Source organism: Pelodiscus sinensis, chromosome 3 (genome assembly GCF_052426305.1).
Source record: "Pelodiscus sinensis isolate ZL-2025 chromosome 3, ASM5242630v1, whole genome shotgun sequence".
Lineage (NCBI taxonomy): Eukaryota > Metazoa > Chordata > Testudines > Trionychidae > Pelodiscus > Pelodiscus sinensis.
This window is the reverse complement of record NC_143054.1, coordinates 104,689,636-104,706,021: the sequence shown is the minus strand read 5'-3', so window position 1 is coordinate 104,706,021 and position 16,386 is coordinate 104,689,636. Positions and strand designations below refer to the sequence as shown.

Below are 16,386 nucleotides of genomic sequence, written 5' to 3'. Positions count from 1 at the left end.
TGGATCGATGCATAATGTTTAGAAAACATATATACGGATGTCCATATAACAGCCATACATATCTCAGATACTACTGTGTTCTTGAATAATGCTGCAAATATTGCTTGAGAACAAGTACAATGTGCTATTGCTGTTATGGGGGATGAACACTGGCTGCATTATAAAAAGTATTATTCTACCCACATAGCCATCTCAACAATGTTTGAGCAGAGATTGTGGCCTCTTTGGCTATATCTGCAAAAGGAGATAAACAGTCCAGGTGAACTTTCAAAAGTGTTTTGTTGTAAGTAGAAAGCCAATGCCCTTCTAACATCCAAGATATGAAAACAGGTCTCCTGCAGAAAGTTATGTGGTTTTGGGAAGAACACTGGTAGATTAATAGACTGGATTAAGAGGAAATGCCAATAAGTATTCTAGGTAAGAATTTAGGGTGAAGGTATAAACAGACTGAGTCCTTGAAGAACACTGTAAGGAAGGTGGAAAATAGGATCTGTCATCAGGTGTCCAAACTTCTCACCCTTCAGGCCAATGCAATGGCTACTAAAGAGGCAATCTGAACAGATAAATGGAACAGGGAGCAGGTTACCATTGGTTCAAATGGAGATCTCGTAAGTAATTCAGTCTCTAATCTCATATCAGAGAATTCCCAAACACTTAATAAACCACAATGACATAGGATGAGAAAATATGAAGAACCCCTTATTAGGAAATGAAAAGCTGATGTTGTACCTAAATGGACCTTAATTGAACGAACAATCTTAATGGACCTAACAATCTTATTTCTTTAGATCCAGCAGATAATCTGAAATGACTGCGAACGGCCCAGCTTCAGGCAGATACCACCGTGGAAGAATCACTTCCATTTCTGCAGGTAAGTAATACTGGTTGCCTCCCTTCCACAGCTCAATAACATTTCTTGCTCTTCTGCAGAGAAGTGTGAGCTTAATTCTGTGAACCACTGAAGGCCCACAACCCGAGGTGGAGGACCTGTATGTGGGGTTGACACATCCTAGGAGAGGAGACAAGGAGTGGTCAGATGTTTGAACAGCAGTTAGATGCATAGGTGAAACAGGTAAGAGTACTATGTACTAAATGTACCAGACAGGTTGGTAGTGTGATGGGTTCAGTCCCTGGTGATCGCTGGGATGTTCCAAATACCTGGGAAATAGTCAGCTGAAATTTGCATCTGATGAGATAACACACCAGCTCCATAGTTTCATGGCTTGTTGATAGAGCACATGCGGGATATATTGTCTGTCATGACTCAGACTGATTTGCTCCTGTTGAAAAGGTAGGAAATGAAAGCAAGCATTCCTGACTTCGTAAGTTCCAACAGATGGGTATCCATTGCCCGGAGTCATGAGGTCACTGAGGTGAGCTCCCCATCCCAACAGTGATGTGGCTGTTGACATAGTTACTCATGGAGCTGAGCAACAGAAAGAAATGCCTTCAAAGATACTGCACTTATCTTTCAACCAGTGTAGGCAGTTCCTTACTCTGAGAGGAACTGTCAGATACCAGTCCCTGGTGGCTCTGCCTGTAAGAGGTTACGTCTACACTGCATCCCTAGTTCGGACTAGGGATGCAAATGGAGACGACCGAAGTAGTTAATGAAGCGGGGATTTAAATATCCCACGTGTCATTAACATGATCTTGCCGGCACGCTAGTTCAAATCACAGCTGATTCGAACCAGGAAGTGTGCGCCGGGACGCGTTAGTTCGGACTAAAGACGTTAGTCCGAACTAATGTTACTCCTCAAAAAATGAGGAGTAACTTTAGTTCGGTCTAAGGGCTTTAGTCCAAACTAACGCATCCGGCACGCACTTCCTGGTTCGAATCAGCTGTGATTTGAACTAGCGCGCCGGCAAGATCATGTTAATGACACGTGGGATATTTAAATCCCCGCTTCATTAACTACTTCGGTCGTCTCCATTTGCATCCCTAGTCCGAACTAGGGATGCAGTGTAGACTTATCCAGAGAGATTATTCTGAACTAATCCAGGAAATTGGCAGTTGTAGGTGTATATGCCTTGCCTGCACCAGGGATTGTAAAGTAGCTGTAGGAGATCTTTAGTGTGTACAAGGACTCATCCATGGTCTCTGAAAAAAGCTTATGAGTACTGAACGGGAGGTCCTCAGAAACCTGGAGAGTAGGAGCCATGACACCCTGCACGTAACTCCAGCTGTGGAGATGGACATGGCAGCAGCATCAAGGGATGCTTGAGAGTGGTTCTGAGCCATAATCGGCCCTCTAAAATGATGGACTGGAAAACCCTAAACACACAATTGTAGAAACCATAAACAAGACAGACACAGCATGCTAAAGGCAAACACGTTAAGGCTTTGTCTCAGGCTGAGATGGTTGGAGAAGAGCAGTTCACCTATGCATCCCATAGAACCTCAGCATCCAGCACAAAGGTACAGAGCACAAGCCCAGGCTGAACAGATACTGCTAACAGAACATCTCTGATCAAAGGCTCAAGAGGTGCATGCACAGCTTAAGTGGCACACACGTTGGGAATTCCACATAAAATTCCACATAAAATTAATAGAAAGAGCAAAGAATCTAGTGGATTTCATGGAGAAATGCAGCAACACAAGTCATGGCAAGATTCTATATAAAAAAGAGGCAGCCTATTTAGGTGTCTATACAAGACTATACAAGAAAAAAAACTTGACTAATGCAGAAATAATCTACTGAAAACAGTTAGTAAATCAGCACTCACAGGTATGCAATACTCCACCATTGGGTAATGTAATTTATGGCCCTTAGCTGTACGGCCAGAAAAGAAACAGCTCTGGCAGACATCATAGTTGAAATGTTTCAGGCTCCGGTATCTGTGGAGACATTAAGTGAGGTGATTAAGTAATTTACTGGAGCTTCCTAGATTTCAATTATATTATTTCCTTCCTATTAAATATCACAAGGTAAATTAGCTTCCCTTCTCCCTCTTTGTGTTCTCAAAGTGGAGAGGAAGTTGGTCTTTGAAATGGTGACAGCTCATTTGACTTGGATGCTCTGCAACAGCAGCAGTGCAAGGGGGACTATAGTGGGTACGGCTGTAGAAAACTAGCCACACTCAACCGGCCAAATAGCCTCATGGGGCTAGCATGTTGGACACTACAGATTTAGGATCTGGAGCCCTCTGCAAGAGTGATGCAAAAACTGCAGTCTAGAATACAAGACGATACCTCTTACCCACAATTTCTTTCTCAATTTCCTGCTTAAAGGGATCATATTTGCTGCACTCCCCACCAACCATGGAAGGGAAGATAAGGGTGCACAAATTGCACTTGCTCCTGCATGGCTGGACCTAAGATCCAGGTGGCCTCATAGGAGTATAAGGGGATTCTTACCTTTAACATCTCCATACAGGTGTACAGCCTGGCTCACACCTATCCCAGTTAGAGAAAACACCCTCCACACTAAAATATGTTGCATGTATCTAAACAACACTTGCACATATTCTCTGACATGTCTTTATTTCAGAGACCAGAACGCAGAGAGGCTGTTTGTGAGTGAGCCAATTCAGGCTTGCTTTGTGTTGCTTTGGTCTACAGAAGCCATGATGTTTTGTTGGAGGGATTTATCTTTTTTTTTTTTAATTCTTCTTTCTTAATTCTAGGAAGGCTTCTAGCCCCTCAATTTTCCAGAAGTTAAACCAGTAGCAACAAAGGTTGCCTGACCTTTTGGCCCAGGTCCCAAGAAATTAAAAGCAGTAGTGGAGCTGGAATCTGTGCTGTTATGATTTTAGAGTAGTGACTCCCAATAACTACAGCAGATCTAACTAACAATGACAAGATGTCGTGTACCATGTGAGCAAAAAGTAATTATCCTCTAAGCAACTTTATGCAGTAGAACTTAGAATGATTGACAGTGTGTTGGGTGACACTTGGTTGCTGATCAGTGATAAAAAGGTATTACACTCTGCCTCTCGAGTGGCTGCCCCAATAACTCAGAGGCCTAACTAGAAAGGAGAATGAACATTTCTAATTTTTTTAAATTAGCTTAGCTGAGGCTTTTTGGGGAGCTAACTTTCCCCTAGAGCAGTGTTTCCCAATTTTATTTGGCCACAGAACCCTTTTTAGCTTGAAAGAATTTGAAGGAACTCCTAGGTTCCGAGCTCCTCTCCCCAACCCCAAAAAAGCAAAAGCAAAGTCCCACTGCAATTTGTCTCTGTCTCTTTAAGAGAGGGGTGCAGGAGCACCAACTGGCAAACACTGCCCTAGAGTTTACATAGAGTATTATGAGTGTGACTGTATGATGGGTCACTTGTGAGGGAAAGGGGCAGGGTCCAACAGCAGTAGGGTTCCCTTTCTGGTTTACATCTTATGCTCCTGACAGCTCATGCTTCAGGGCTTTAGTTAAACACCTACATGGGTCAAGAAGTGATTCTCTCTTTATGCCTTATGTATTATGGTGGTGAAAGGGTTTGGTCTCCTTTCTCAGAAGCTCCGAGATGGTCATGGTTGGAGATAGGACACTGGATAGGGGTTGGCCAGAGCTCTGATGTGGCACCAAACATTCCCGCTCTAAGATGTCTAGCTGGCTGTTTCTTGCTCACTTGGTCAAGGTCTCACTGACTGCCATATATGAGGTTGGGAAGGAATTAGCCCTCAGGTCAGACTGACAAGGACGTTTGGGATGTTTGTGTTGTTTTGTCTGCCTTCCTCTGTAATGTGTTGATGGTGCTGGACGCTTTCCAAAATTACGTACATCACACTTAATCATACCTCTGTCATTGCAAGGGGCTGAGGTTGTAGCAGTGCCGGGTTTACAATGGCACCAATGTTGCCATGCATCTGGGCCCATGTTCAAAAAGGACCCTGTCCTGCCCTGCTTGTACTGTGCCTGACACCGACCAGCTGGCCCCCCCCCACTACCCATCACTTATCCTCTTGGCCTCCCTGCCAATTGGCTGACAGCTCCTCTCCACCTCCTGATGAAGCCCAGTTGGAGAAGGCCTTGGCTTGGCTGGTTGCATCACTCCTGGGCTGGGGCAATTCGCTGCCTGGGAAATACCAGCCCTAGCTGTACTGGCAGCTCAGCCCAGCAGACAGAGTCACCTTGCAAAGGGCAGGTGGCTGCAGTCTAGAGGCAGAGTGTTGGGAAATGGGTCTCTGAAGGGCCTGGGGAGTGTTGGGCAGTGAGGAGGCAGGGAAGATCTCTGTGTTTATCTCTGTGATCCCCATCCTGGGGAGGGTGCTGGACAGGGGTGATAGTGTGCAGGGTGCTGTGCATTCGTGCCAGGGTTAAGGGAGAGACTCTGGCCACAGGGAATGGGGGGAGGGGAGGGAGGAGGTGGAGGGAGGGAGTGTTCCAGTGTTGGGCAGAGGAGATGTATGGTGCAGCATGGGGCAGGACAGAGCTGGGTGGGCCACTGTGCTCATGCCCTAGCCAGCTCCTTGCTCCAGTGACTGACCTCCCCTGCACCATGCTCCATTGCCCCTGTAGGATCCCACGATATGTTTGGCACCAAACCCACAAAAGGTTAATCCAGCCCTGTGTAGACAGCGCCAAATTTCAAAATTACCTATTTCTAAATTAACTTGAAATAACCTACGCAATGTGCATAACTCAAATTGCGTAGCTTATTTTGAGTTAAGGGTGCAGTGTGGACGCACCCCAAGTGACCTCAATGCTGCATTAATGCAGTTTTGTTGTTTTTGCCTTTGAATAGTATATACCTTTGTTCTAACAGCTCAGAAAGACTAAAAGGCCTTGTTCTCAGCAAGGCTGATCAGGCTCAACAAACTTAGGGTTAATAGTCCAAGCCATTTGGAGACATGATGTCCAAAAGAAATTAGGTTTTGGGGTCGTCCCCCCCAAAAGTCAACAAGGCAGTTTAAATTTTATGCATCCAAGCTATAAAATGTAAAAGCCTGTATTCTAATTTTTTCTAAAATTTCCAAGGGAAACTATAAATATGTACAGGGATGAAATGTGAAATTTATGAAGAATTCATTTCTATTTGGGAAAGTTACGGGATGATGCTGAAAACTAGGCTCATAAATGGAAATTCAATTATTAAGTCGCTTCCTCAGTTCAAGCCTTTTGATCTCATGCAGTAGTATGGTATAGTATATTATACATATAACTTTTTATAAGGCTGGACAGTTCTAAAATGTGAGAGACAGATTTGCAACACAGTAATTGCTGTAGGCGCCTTATAGAGATTTTAATCCTGCTGGTTTTGGCCGTATTTAACGGAGGAAAAAAACTAAGTGTTTTTTGTTTTATCATGCATAAGAATGCGTGTGTATAATTTATAGATTTACTTTTAACATATACAAATAAAGCTATTAATATGATTTATACAGGGTCACACATAAAATATGGCCACTTAATTCACTCATTTCTATGATGTTATAAAAACCTCAGGCTATTACACATAAATTGTGTAAAAATAGCTATTTTCCTGCCATCTTCCTCCTCTCAACTTCTCTCTTTTACTGCTCTGTGCTTTTCCGACAGCAGAAGTTGTGTAAGATTCCTGTGTTTGGGCCTTTAGTGCTACCCTTGAAAGAAAAGCAGTAGAGGCAAAAAGAAGAGATCTTTTATAGTTCAGTTGAGCACAAGAGTAAGCGGTCCCACCAGACCTACTCTCAGAATGGGTTGAATTGTCTTGAAGTGGACAAGAGGGAGAGTTGTAAGAGGCAGAAGCTGACTTCTGTAGGTCTTAAATGTCATGAGTTACCTCTATGTACACAACAAGGTGAAGAGAAAGTGATACAAAGCTCCTAAAGATGGCTTTCTCTTGTATGCTTTTATAGGGTCTCACTATATGTGTGTTCATTAATTGGTTGTAACAGAGGTTTCAAGTGTGGTCCACCAGTCAATCTAAATTATATCGTTTTTGGGACTAGGTTGGAGAATGTTCACTGTTTATCTTTTCCTTTTAAAATTCTGGATACAAGTAGGAAGAGAGACCTAAATTAGATTGTGTTTAGTGCTTCGGGAGAGAGATTGTGAGGAAGATACATCATAGCAATGTATTAATGCTAAAGCCAAAATAAAGCAAGACTGCAGCTTTAGGGTATTTTAGTATTGGCTCATGTCCTTTGGTTTGGCACGATTTGCTGGAGGGCATAATGCCAGACTCAGTGTAAAGCATAAACATGAACAAATATATAAAATTTGTTCCTGCTGCTCACATCTATTTCTGATGTATACAGAGCACATCAGCATATTTATATTTCACTCACTGCCTATCTGCTTCCACTGATGCAAATACACCTCTGTGATGCTGGTCAATCACAAAAGTGAGTCCATCAGAACTATTTGCAGGAGGTAGAAAAATAAACTGGCTCAGGATCTCTGGAGACACAACAAATCAATCTAGTTTCTGAGCATCCCGAGGAGAGTCAGAGGAACTCAACAGTCAGATGGAAGGGCACTGGCAAAACAAAAAAGGTCAAGTAAATTGGCAAGAAGATATGATCAGCTAGGTTATTAAGAAAAAAATCAATGAAACATTCCATTCTTCTTACCTAAAGCCAACAATTGGACATTCCTTGCAGATGTTGCACTTTGCCTGGTGTTTTGCTGTTTCTGCAGCTGCCACTCGGTGTAGAACTGGTAGCCATACCATAGACTGTGGTTCCAAATGCATCCAGTCTATAAACTGCTTTACAGTAATTTCTGGCTTATTGTGATTCTGGTAAAGGAAAAACAAATAAATAAGCCTATAAAAAAGGAGGAAGAAAATCAAGGCAAGGGAACAAGGAGATAATAAATACACAACTACCAGTGACCCTCACAAATTATCTTTGAAATAAAAGTTTTTTAGAAGGAAATAGAATGTTGATGGAAAGTAATATCTGAACTGAAAGGCTACCATGAGAGTAGGCACACTTGCCTGTTAATGTAAGATGCGGCAACAGATCACCTAAAAAGTATAAAGCATTTGAGTATAATTACTCATCATAGTGAGGCTAAAGGACGATATCTACAATGTTTAGAACCCCCTTTTAAAAAAAAAAAAAAAAGAAGCCAACATTGTTAATTTAAATTAATATGTAAAACATCTATAATAAATTTAAAGTAAATCTATAGGAAGCCAAAGTATTATCTACACTGTTCCAGATGGCAAGCAAACCTGCTTGTGCATTCTGAATATGTTGAAACCAATGGAGAAACCTTGATAAAATGGAAATACATGAATCCTATTTTATGATCATAAGAATATGCGCTCTTGTTCTGACTTCATGGCAAGATAAATAAGACACAGCCTAAAATCCATCAATGCTAGGCAGTGATGCATGACCAAAAAATGACTCCAAGATTCTTAACCTACTCACTGACCAAATGGACCCCTTCCAGTAAGTGGAAATATCAAGGAAGAAAGTAATAATGAGCTCTGCCTGTCAGCAAAACATTTTTTTTTTCACAGGCTTCAGGACAAGATAGCTGTGACACATCCAACTGAATATATCATCCAAGCACTCCTCTAGAGCAGAGGTCTAACTGGCAGGGTCCACTCAATGAAAGAGATGTAACTTTATCTTAATCAATAACAAATGATACCCTGGTGTGTGTTCAAAGATTATCTTTTGAGGAGGTATATTCTGAATAGCAGGAGAGATTAAATTGATCCTTGAGGGACAGCACATCAAATTCCTGAGTGGTGACACACAAAAAGTCAATCACCACCTACTGAATCCTCACTTCTAATTAGGACTTGAGCCACTTGAAACCGTAACAGACACACTATCAATATATTTTATTTTACTAGAGCAGCTGTATGAAATCTTAGGAGAGGTCCAGGGTGGACATCTTGCAAATTGACTTGATCTAAATCCAGCAGACTATTCATGAACCAAATTAATAGATTCCGAAAAAAGAAGGGACCCTTGCTATCATTTAATCTGACCTGTTTAATGCAGGCCACAGAACTTCCCCAAAATAACTCTTAATAAACATGATCTTCCTTTGGTGTTAAGACAAGAGCTCAGATTGGAATCTACCATTGATCTCTTATAAAAACAGCTTAAACCATTTAATCTTTCCAAGATAGGAACTGGTAATAAGGGAATAAAGTACAAAGATCACTGGGAAAAAAATCCCAGAGGCTGTAGTACGGAAAGCTAGAAGAAGAGCTGTTACTTCTCTTCCACAGAGAAGTTTCCCACAGTTTTCCACAGTTTTCTAAAATTTTCTTTTTTGGGGATTTAATAAAATCACAATACTATTACATGTCCGACATTGCACTTAAGGAGCTTAATATATATAACAGTGATTTTAATCATTATCTGCTTCCTGACATTGCTCAAAGATATCCATAGTCACAAAAATAATAAATGCAGCCAACACAATTATCACTACCAAACAGCTAGAGCCTTAGGCATCTTTTCTAATTCAAACTTGGGTGTGTACCATTAGAATGTCTTCTCTTTCCTCCTATCTTCCCTAAAAAGACAGATACCCCCTGTAGCCTAATCAACAGCTTTAATGTATCTGAACTACAAGTCAGTAAGGAAGTCCTGTTCTATGAGCTGTCTGTTGCATAGACTCCAGACATATAAGTGACTATGTTGCAAACATTGTGAAATTGCCAACTCCCTTGTCAAAAAACTAACACGAAATAATCTCTTGATGTGCAGGGTCAAGAATTACTAACAACACTCTGCTGAACTCCTGAGATCAAGCATGTTGTTCCTGAGGTTTAATCTCCTTCTCTATTATAAGATTCTGGGTCAGTGACTAAGTTTCTCTATGCCTCAGTTTCCCATCAGTGAAACTGGGATAATAGCACTTCCCTAAAGTTTTGAGATCTATTGATGAAAATTTATATAGTATTACTATTATTTTCAATATAGCCATTATCCAAATAAATACACCATTCAGTAATTTGACTAATTTTACATACAACCTATGAAGAGAAAACACAAAGCTTTTAAAGAGATGTCAGAGACGCATCAATAGTACAACTTCTAAATCAAATCAGTATTAGTAAATAAAGCAGAGGTAGTTAGAATCTATGGCCAGAATTGTAGACGTTGGGTTCCTAAATTAAAAATCAAAAGCCATATCCAAGACTATTCAGGGCTACTCAACAGGTGGCCTATTTGTTTGTGGCCCGCGGTGCAGTTTGAGTTTACACAGGGTTCAACATGCAGCCCACAGGTGGAGTCAAAATAAAAAAGTAGTCAATATAGTGGTCTTCTGTTGATATGTATTTTAGTAGTTAAATTCCTGAACTGTCATGGCTCATTAAAAGTGCTGTCATATGGGTGGAAATTGGGTAAATATTGCATTTGATTAATACCAGCAGAACTGACTTAAATGGGGCCTATGTGTTGTGTAATCTTGACATGTTTGTATTCATGCCCGTCACTGTGAAAGAAGCTACTTGCATATATTTGCATGTATTTGCAACCACACTGAAGTTACACCCCTTGGCATGTGCTGTGAGTATCATTGTGGCCCCCAGAGCTTCCAAAGTTGAGTAGTCCTGTCCTAAATATAGGTTGCCTAGTTTTCAAACTGCTAAAGTATTTGCAATTTCCACTGAAGTCTGACACATTTTCGTAAAAGTACATCACAGTAATAGGCAAACAGTGTCCTATATTCAGACAATGAATAGATGATGTCTGGAGAATGAAGGGGTGAACACAAGCAGCCAGCATGGACGTACTAAGAAAAAAATCATGCCAAACTGGGTTGATTTCCTTCTTGGACTAAGTAACAGATTTACTGCACAGGGGAATGAGGTGAACATAATATATTGGGCTTTAACAAGGCTTTGCACATTGACTTACATGCCATTTTGATGAGTAAATTGGAGAAGTGTGGGTGCAATAGAACTACTATTAAGTGGACACAACGGGTTAAACAATCACAAAGAGTAACAATTAAGGGAATTATATCATATCTGAAGGGGGCCTCAAGTGGGATTCCACAGGGATCTGTTATGGGTTTGGTGTTATTTAACGTCTTTATTCATTATCTTAATTGAGGGAATAGAGAGCATACTGAACAATTTTGCAGAAGACAGAGAGCTGCCAATGCTTTATATAGAACTACTATTCAAAGGGATCATATACATTTGCAAATTGAGCTATAGAAAACAAAGAGAAATTCAACAAACACAAATGGAAGGTGCTATCACTTAGGGATGAAAAACCAAATGCACAAATACAGGATAACTGGCTTGACAGACGCAATGCTGAGAAGGAGTTGTTGTGGATCACAACAATGTAATGTTGCTGCTATCCCCCCGCCCACACACACAGCCACCAAACCAAAACCAAAACCCTCACACATTATTCTGGGTTCCTTTAATAAGGAGATAGTAAGTCACAGGAGATGATGGTACTCCGTGATTAGACCTCAGCTGGAGTACTGTTTTCCAATTTTAGCCACTGCTGCACAGAACAGAGGTAGAGGAACTGGCAAGGATCTAGAAATGAGCAAATAAGATGGCCAAAGTAATGGAACACAAGCCATATAAGCAAAGGCTGAAAAAAACTTAGGCATGTTTGGTTTGGAAAATAGACGATTAAGTGGGGATACGATTGTAGTCATCCAGTACCTGAATGGCTGTCATACAAAACATGTAGAAAAATTGTTCTCTCTTGCCACAGGGTATGTCTACGCTACCACCCTAGTTCGAACTAGGGTGGTGGTTAATGTAGGCAACCGAAGTTGCAAATGAAGCTCGGGATTTAAATATCCCGGGCTTCATTTGCACCTTGCCGGGCGCCGCCATTTTAAAAGCCCCAGTAGTTCGGACTCCGTGTCCACAGCTACACGCGACACGGAGTAGGTAGTTTGGATTAGGCTCTCTAATCCGAACTACCGGTACACCTCGTTCCACTGTAAACTTCCTAACTGTAAGAGCAGTAGAGTAATAGAACAAACTGCCTAAGAAGATTATGGAAGCTTCCTTGACTAGAGGTTTTCAAAGAGAGGCAGGATAGCTCTCTGTTTTAGATGGTTTTAATATACCAAATCCTGCATCTTGATAGGGGATTAGACTACATGACCTTTGTGGCCCTGTCTAACTCTGTTGTTCTCTGATCATGATTTGTGTTAAAGATAGGAAAGTTGTGATTACAACTTTAAAAACATGTTTTATATATGTTTTATCATTATGGACTGGGGTTACTCTGTCTTTTTTCTTTACTACAAGAACAACAAAACAAACCATATTTTAGAGTTTTGTAGTTAATGGCAGCCTATAGCTGACCTATTTTAGAATAAATAAAATGTGATTTTTTTCATACCTGTAATACTTATTTCTTAATATAGCTCTACTGCTTAATTCTTATTTTGTTTTTCAGAATGGTCCAGTCTATACCTTGAAAATATTTACATATTTTGACTCTATCTATCTTTCTGTTGATCTTCTTTCTGTTGATCTGTTGAATGAGTTGCATTTAATACACATTCTACTTACATATTTTGATGAAGTGTACTGTATGTCTTTTATTATTTTTACACTATAATATAAAGAGCCTGTCTACTAATGCCATAGTTGATTCTGGCCTCAATAAAGTTTCTGAACATATAAAAAGATTCAGAACAAAAAGATACAGTGGATGCATTCCAAACATAAAGAAAAGTTGTTGATCTTACCTGCTGGAAGCAACTACGGACACTGGGTTCAATATTACTACCACCAAAAGCTGCTACTTCTCCTAGCTGCCGGGGGATCTGGATGGCATCATGAAGTAACAGGCCAAGCTGCCTCTGGTCACACATTTCTGTATGCCCTGCCACTTCCTTAAAGAGATCTGCAATTAGAGATGATAATCAAAGGTTCATATGGGAAAATCATTTTAGTCTCAATTTGATCTTTTTTCTTTTTCTAATTATTTGTCTGCACCTCAGATATATGGGTTTTATAATATTTCCTATTTCAAATGTAATTACAGTTGGTCTAATTCTCCCATGGCTTACAACCGTTTTATCCTAGTGTAACTCAATTTCAGTAATGTTTTTCCTGATTTACACTGGTGTCAATGAAGACAGAATCAGACCCAGTAAGTGTAGTTTTTGTTGCTTATTTTAATTTCCTTTAAAAGAAGAAATGAAATAAACCCTACTGTATTATAACTCTCAATAATCACCCATCTGACAGAAAAGTGGGAAATACCTCAAAACAAAATAATATAGGATTAAAATAAGATACACTTATTTCCGTAGCACCTAAAGTTTTCACATTATCATAGGAATAATTCCATGTATGAGATACATTTATGCTAAAACTTGAGCTACCAGCAGACTGGATTGGGGCAGAAAAAATTTGCATCTGAACTGACAGATATCACAGTTGGTACATAAAACGTTGGAAGATTCAGAATGTTATCACTTATCTATCTACAGCTACAGTACTTATGCTATAACTTTAATTATATTTGCCGCTACAACCCTGGATAACCATATCCTTCCACACACCTGCCCTTTACTTGTCCCTCTTTTCCTGCAGCACATGTAAAGCCTCATGAGGCATAACTAGGATAGGAATAATATTAAGAAAAGAAAAACTGAGGCTGTAAAAGGGCAGCAAAATAGTTTCTGGCCGTGCACCTATGGAACAGTGAAATAGTTTTTCAAGGGAAATGTTGGAAGCTACTTGATTCATTTAAAATCAGGCAAGACGAGCTTTGTACAATAGTTTGTAGGCAATAATTTTGCACTGACTACTGAATATGGATTAGATGCAAATCCAACTAGTCTCTTCCATTTTTTATTTATATAAAATCCAACAACTTAGCTGATTGTACTTAAATGATCAAAAGCTAGATAGTTAGCAGGGTGGACATTTAAACTAATACTAAACTTCAGCTGTTACGATTAATAGAGCAGTGAAAAAAATCTCAGAGCTATTTTTCTATGGTGCCGTGCAAGAGTCTCAGGAAAACAGTAGTGCAGCAATTCACATTCACTCAAAAACAATTTTCCTAGGTAAGAAACTGAAGGGAGAAATCATGGGGTTCCTGAAGTTGATAAAGGCTTTCCCACTGACCACAGAATTTCAGCCCAAGAACTTAATGTTTGTAAAATAAGAAACTTTAAGTTAAGAAGAAACAGATGTGCCCAGCAGAGTAATATTGGAATGTTGTTCTAACTTACTTGGGTATTCAAGTCCAAACTAAATTCACAGCCCAGCCCACTAATAATCTTATAGTTCCAATTACTGAACTTTCAGTTTGTTGCTCTTATATCCTGTTTTTTATTCCACTACATCACTTCAGTGGTATTCTTAATACCAAACGCTAAAGCTGTGACACAGTCATTTTCCTCAGTGACCCTTGTTTCAATTCATGATCTAATTCTGCATATCCACATTTGCAAACTACATTAGTCTGTCTCCACATCTTAAATATTGAGTCTCTCTCTCAGAATCCTGTCTTAAGTTTATCTACGATATAAATCCAACAAGACCTGGAGATGCGTACGTTTTCTTTCCAGTTGTGTTTCTGTTCCCAATTGAGGTTTTCCATATTTTTTAATTAAAAAGAATCCATTTGTACAATTTTCCATATATTGCACCACTCTTAACATAACACACATTTATTGTTTAAGATTTAATATAGTTAAAAATCCCTTCTGACTATATTTCTGATGGAGAAGTAGGCAGAAACTGTTTGCAGGTGTAAGCACTTCTCAAACACTGGGCACAAATTTTTTAAAATTTATTTGTTTATTTATTTAGTTAGTTATTGGTATGGTACTTTGGGTTTTAAGAGAAATTTAACAAAAGAAACATCTGGATTAACAATCATATTTTGGGAATTTTTATACATTTATTATTGGTTTTAGCTGCTTCATCCTAGGCTTTCAGACTCCTGTTCAGCTTTCTGGGGAACAGCAGTTTTGTAGCAACCACAAGTTAAGCTTTGCAGAGCTGATGGGAGGACAGCTCTCTCAGCCCCCTCTTCAGTGTTTCTTCTGGTTTCTTTGCCTACTGGAAGCTGGCACAAAGGCAGGTACAAAGGCTGAGCAGCCACCATGACTGGGAGAAAAGTGGAAAAGCATTTTCCCAAATTCTGACCCTTATGTTGACTGGGGCGCGTGTATGTGTAAAAAATATAAGATGAATTAAGATGGCAGAGAGGGAAGAGAAAGATGATCAGTTGATGGTGCTATAGGTAGCAGATTCATTTGTAGAAGAAGGGATTTGTTTACATAATTCACAGGCCCCCCCCCCCCCGTACTTTCTTGTGACCTAGGGAGACTGTGTTTGGGCTAAGTGTAGTGAGAAATTGGGGGCTGTCACCTCCCAATAGTACCCAGTGCCAGGTTGACTGTGTTCGGCAAGGTAAAGGAGCTTCCTGAATCAAGAACACAATAAGGTACTTTTTGGCCAGCTGACTTCAACTATCCTAGAAACAGTAACCCTGGCAAGTGAAGATGCTGGGCTGTGGCAGGGGATAACATGTTGACAGCAGTGATGATGGGGAACAGACTATTAGTGTCTGTTACAGTAGTAGATGAACCCATCTATCACCCTCTGAGGATTTCACAATCCAAAGACTTTAAGAGCTTGTGTGTAGACTGAAATCAGTAAGTAGGTTAAATTGAAGAGGAAAAAAAGGTTCTATTCCATCAAGATGGGTAGGAAATGTGAGATGGGGGAAACTCAGAGCTTAAATATATTAAAGGTAGGAGGAACCTAACAGAATAATCCAAAATTCCTAAGAATTGTCACACAATCATCTAACTAATACAACTGTGTGTGGCCTTGCTTTACTGGCACTAAGGGGGAGAGAAGAGGCCCCTAGTGGGCAAGGGATGGCTGGGGAGAAGAGAACAGGCCCTTGGCAAGCAGGAGGTTCAGGGGAAGGGGGGGGGGAGAGAGAGAGAGAGAGAACAGGTCTCCTGGGCCCCACCGACACGCGCGCGCGCGCACACACACACACACACACACACGGCCCTGCCCTGAAAGTCCTGGGAAATACTGGGTAAGTCTGCTAGTAAATGATATATAAATAACTTACAGTAATAACAGTACTGAACAACAGGCATTTTGTTTATTCTGTTCTGAATATTTCAAAATTAGACTGGGTTAAACAGTTATTAAAGCAACCAATATATATTTTAACACATTTATTAACTTTTTGTTTGCTGTATTTCTCTAGTCTCCAGTTCACTGAAGCATTTTTTTTACTCTTATCGGTAGTCAAGAAACCATATGGACAAGTTAAGCAAAAGCTTTTTCCTGAATAGTGATGCTTTCTTGAATTGAGGCTTCAATTGTGTAATCTATTTTCTTAATACAACTAGCAATTCTATTTGATAAAACTTTTTCCTTATATTTCCTACGTAAATCTGAATTCTTACAAAGAATATAGAGAAGCAGTTTAATTTTATCAGAAATTGTGACATCAAAACGTGTTCAGAATGCCTAAAACAAAAGGAAAAACTATGTAGCACT

At 40.1% G+C, this 16,386-nt stretch overlaps 1 protein-coding gene across 9 annotated transcripts in view; it reads right to left on the bottom strand.

The window, feature by feature from the left end:
* The window catches only part of UTRN (utrophin), a 559,106-nt gene that overhangs the window by 55,841 nt on the left and 486,879 nt on the right, over positions 1 to 16,386 (bottom strand). For all 9 annotated transcript variants that reach the window (XM_075924350.2, XM_089777288.1, XM_075924351.2 and 6 more), the window contains 3 exons: positions 12,582 to 12,739; positions 7,493 to 7,659; positions 2,728 to 2,839 (listed from right to left, as the gene is read on the bottom strand). In XM_075924350.2, the coding sequence (XP_075780465.2) occupies positions 2,728 to 2,839; positions 7,493 to 7,659; positions 12,582 to 12,739 (437 nt within the window). The remainder of the gene's footprint in view (positions 1 to 2,727; positions 2,840 to 7,492; positions 7,660 to 12,581; positions 12,740 to 16,386) is intronic.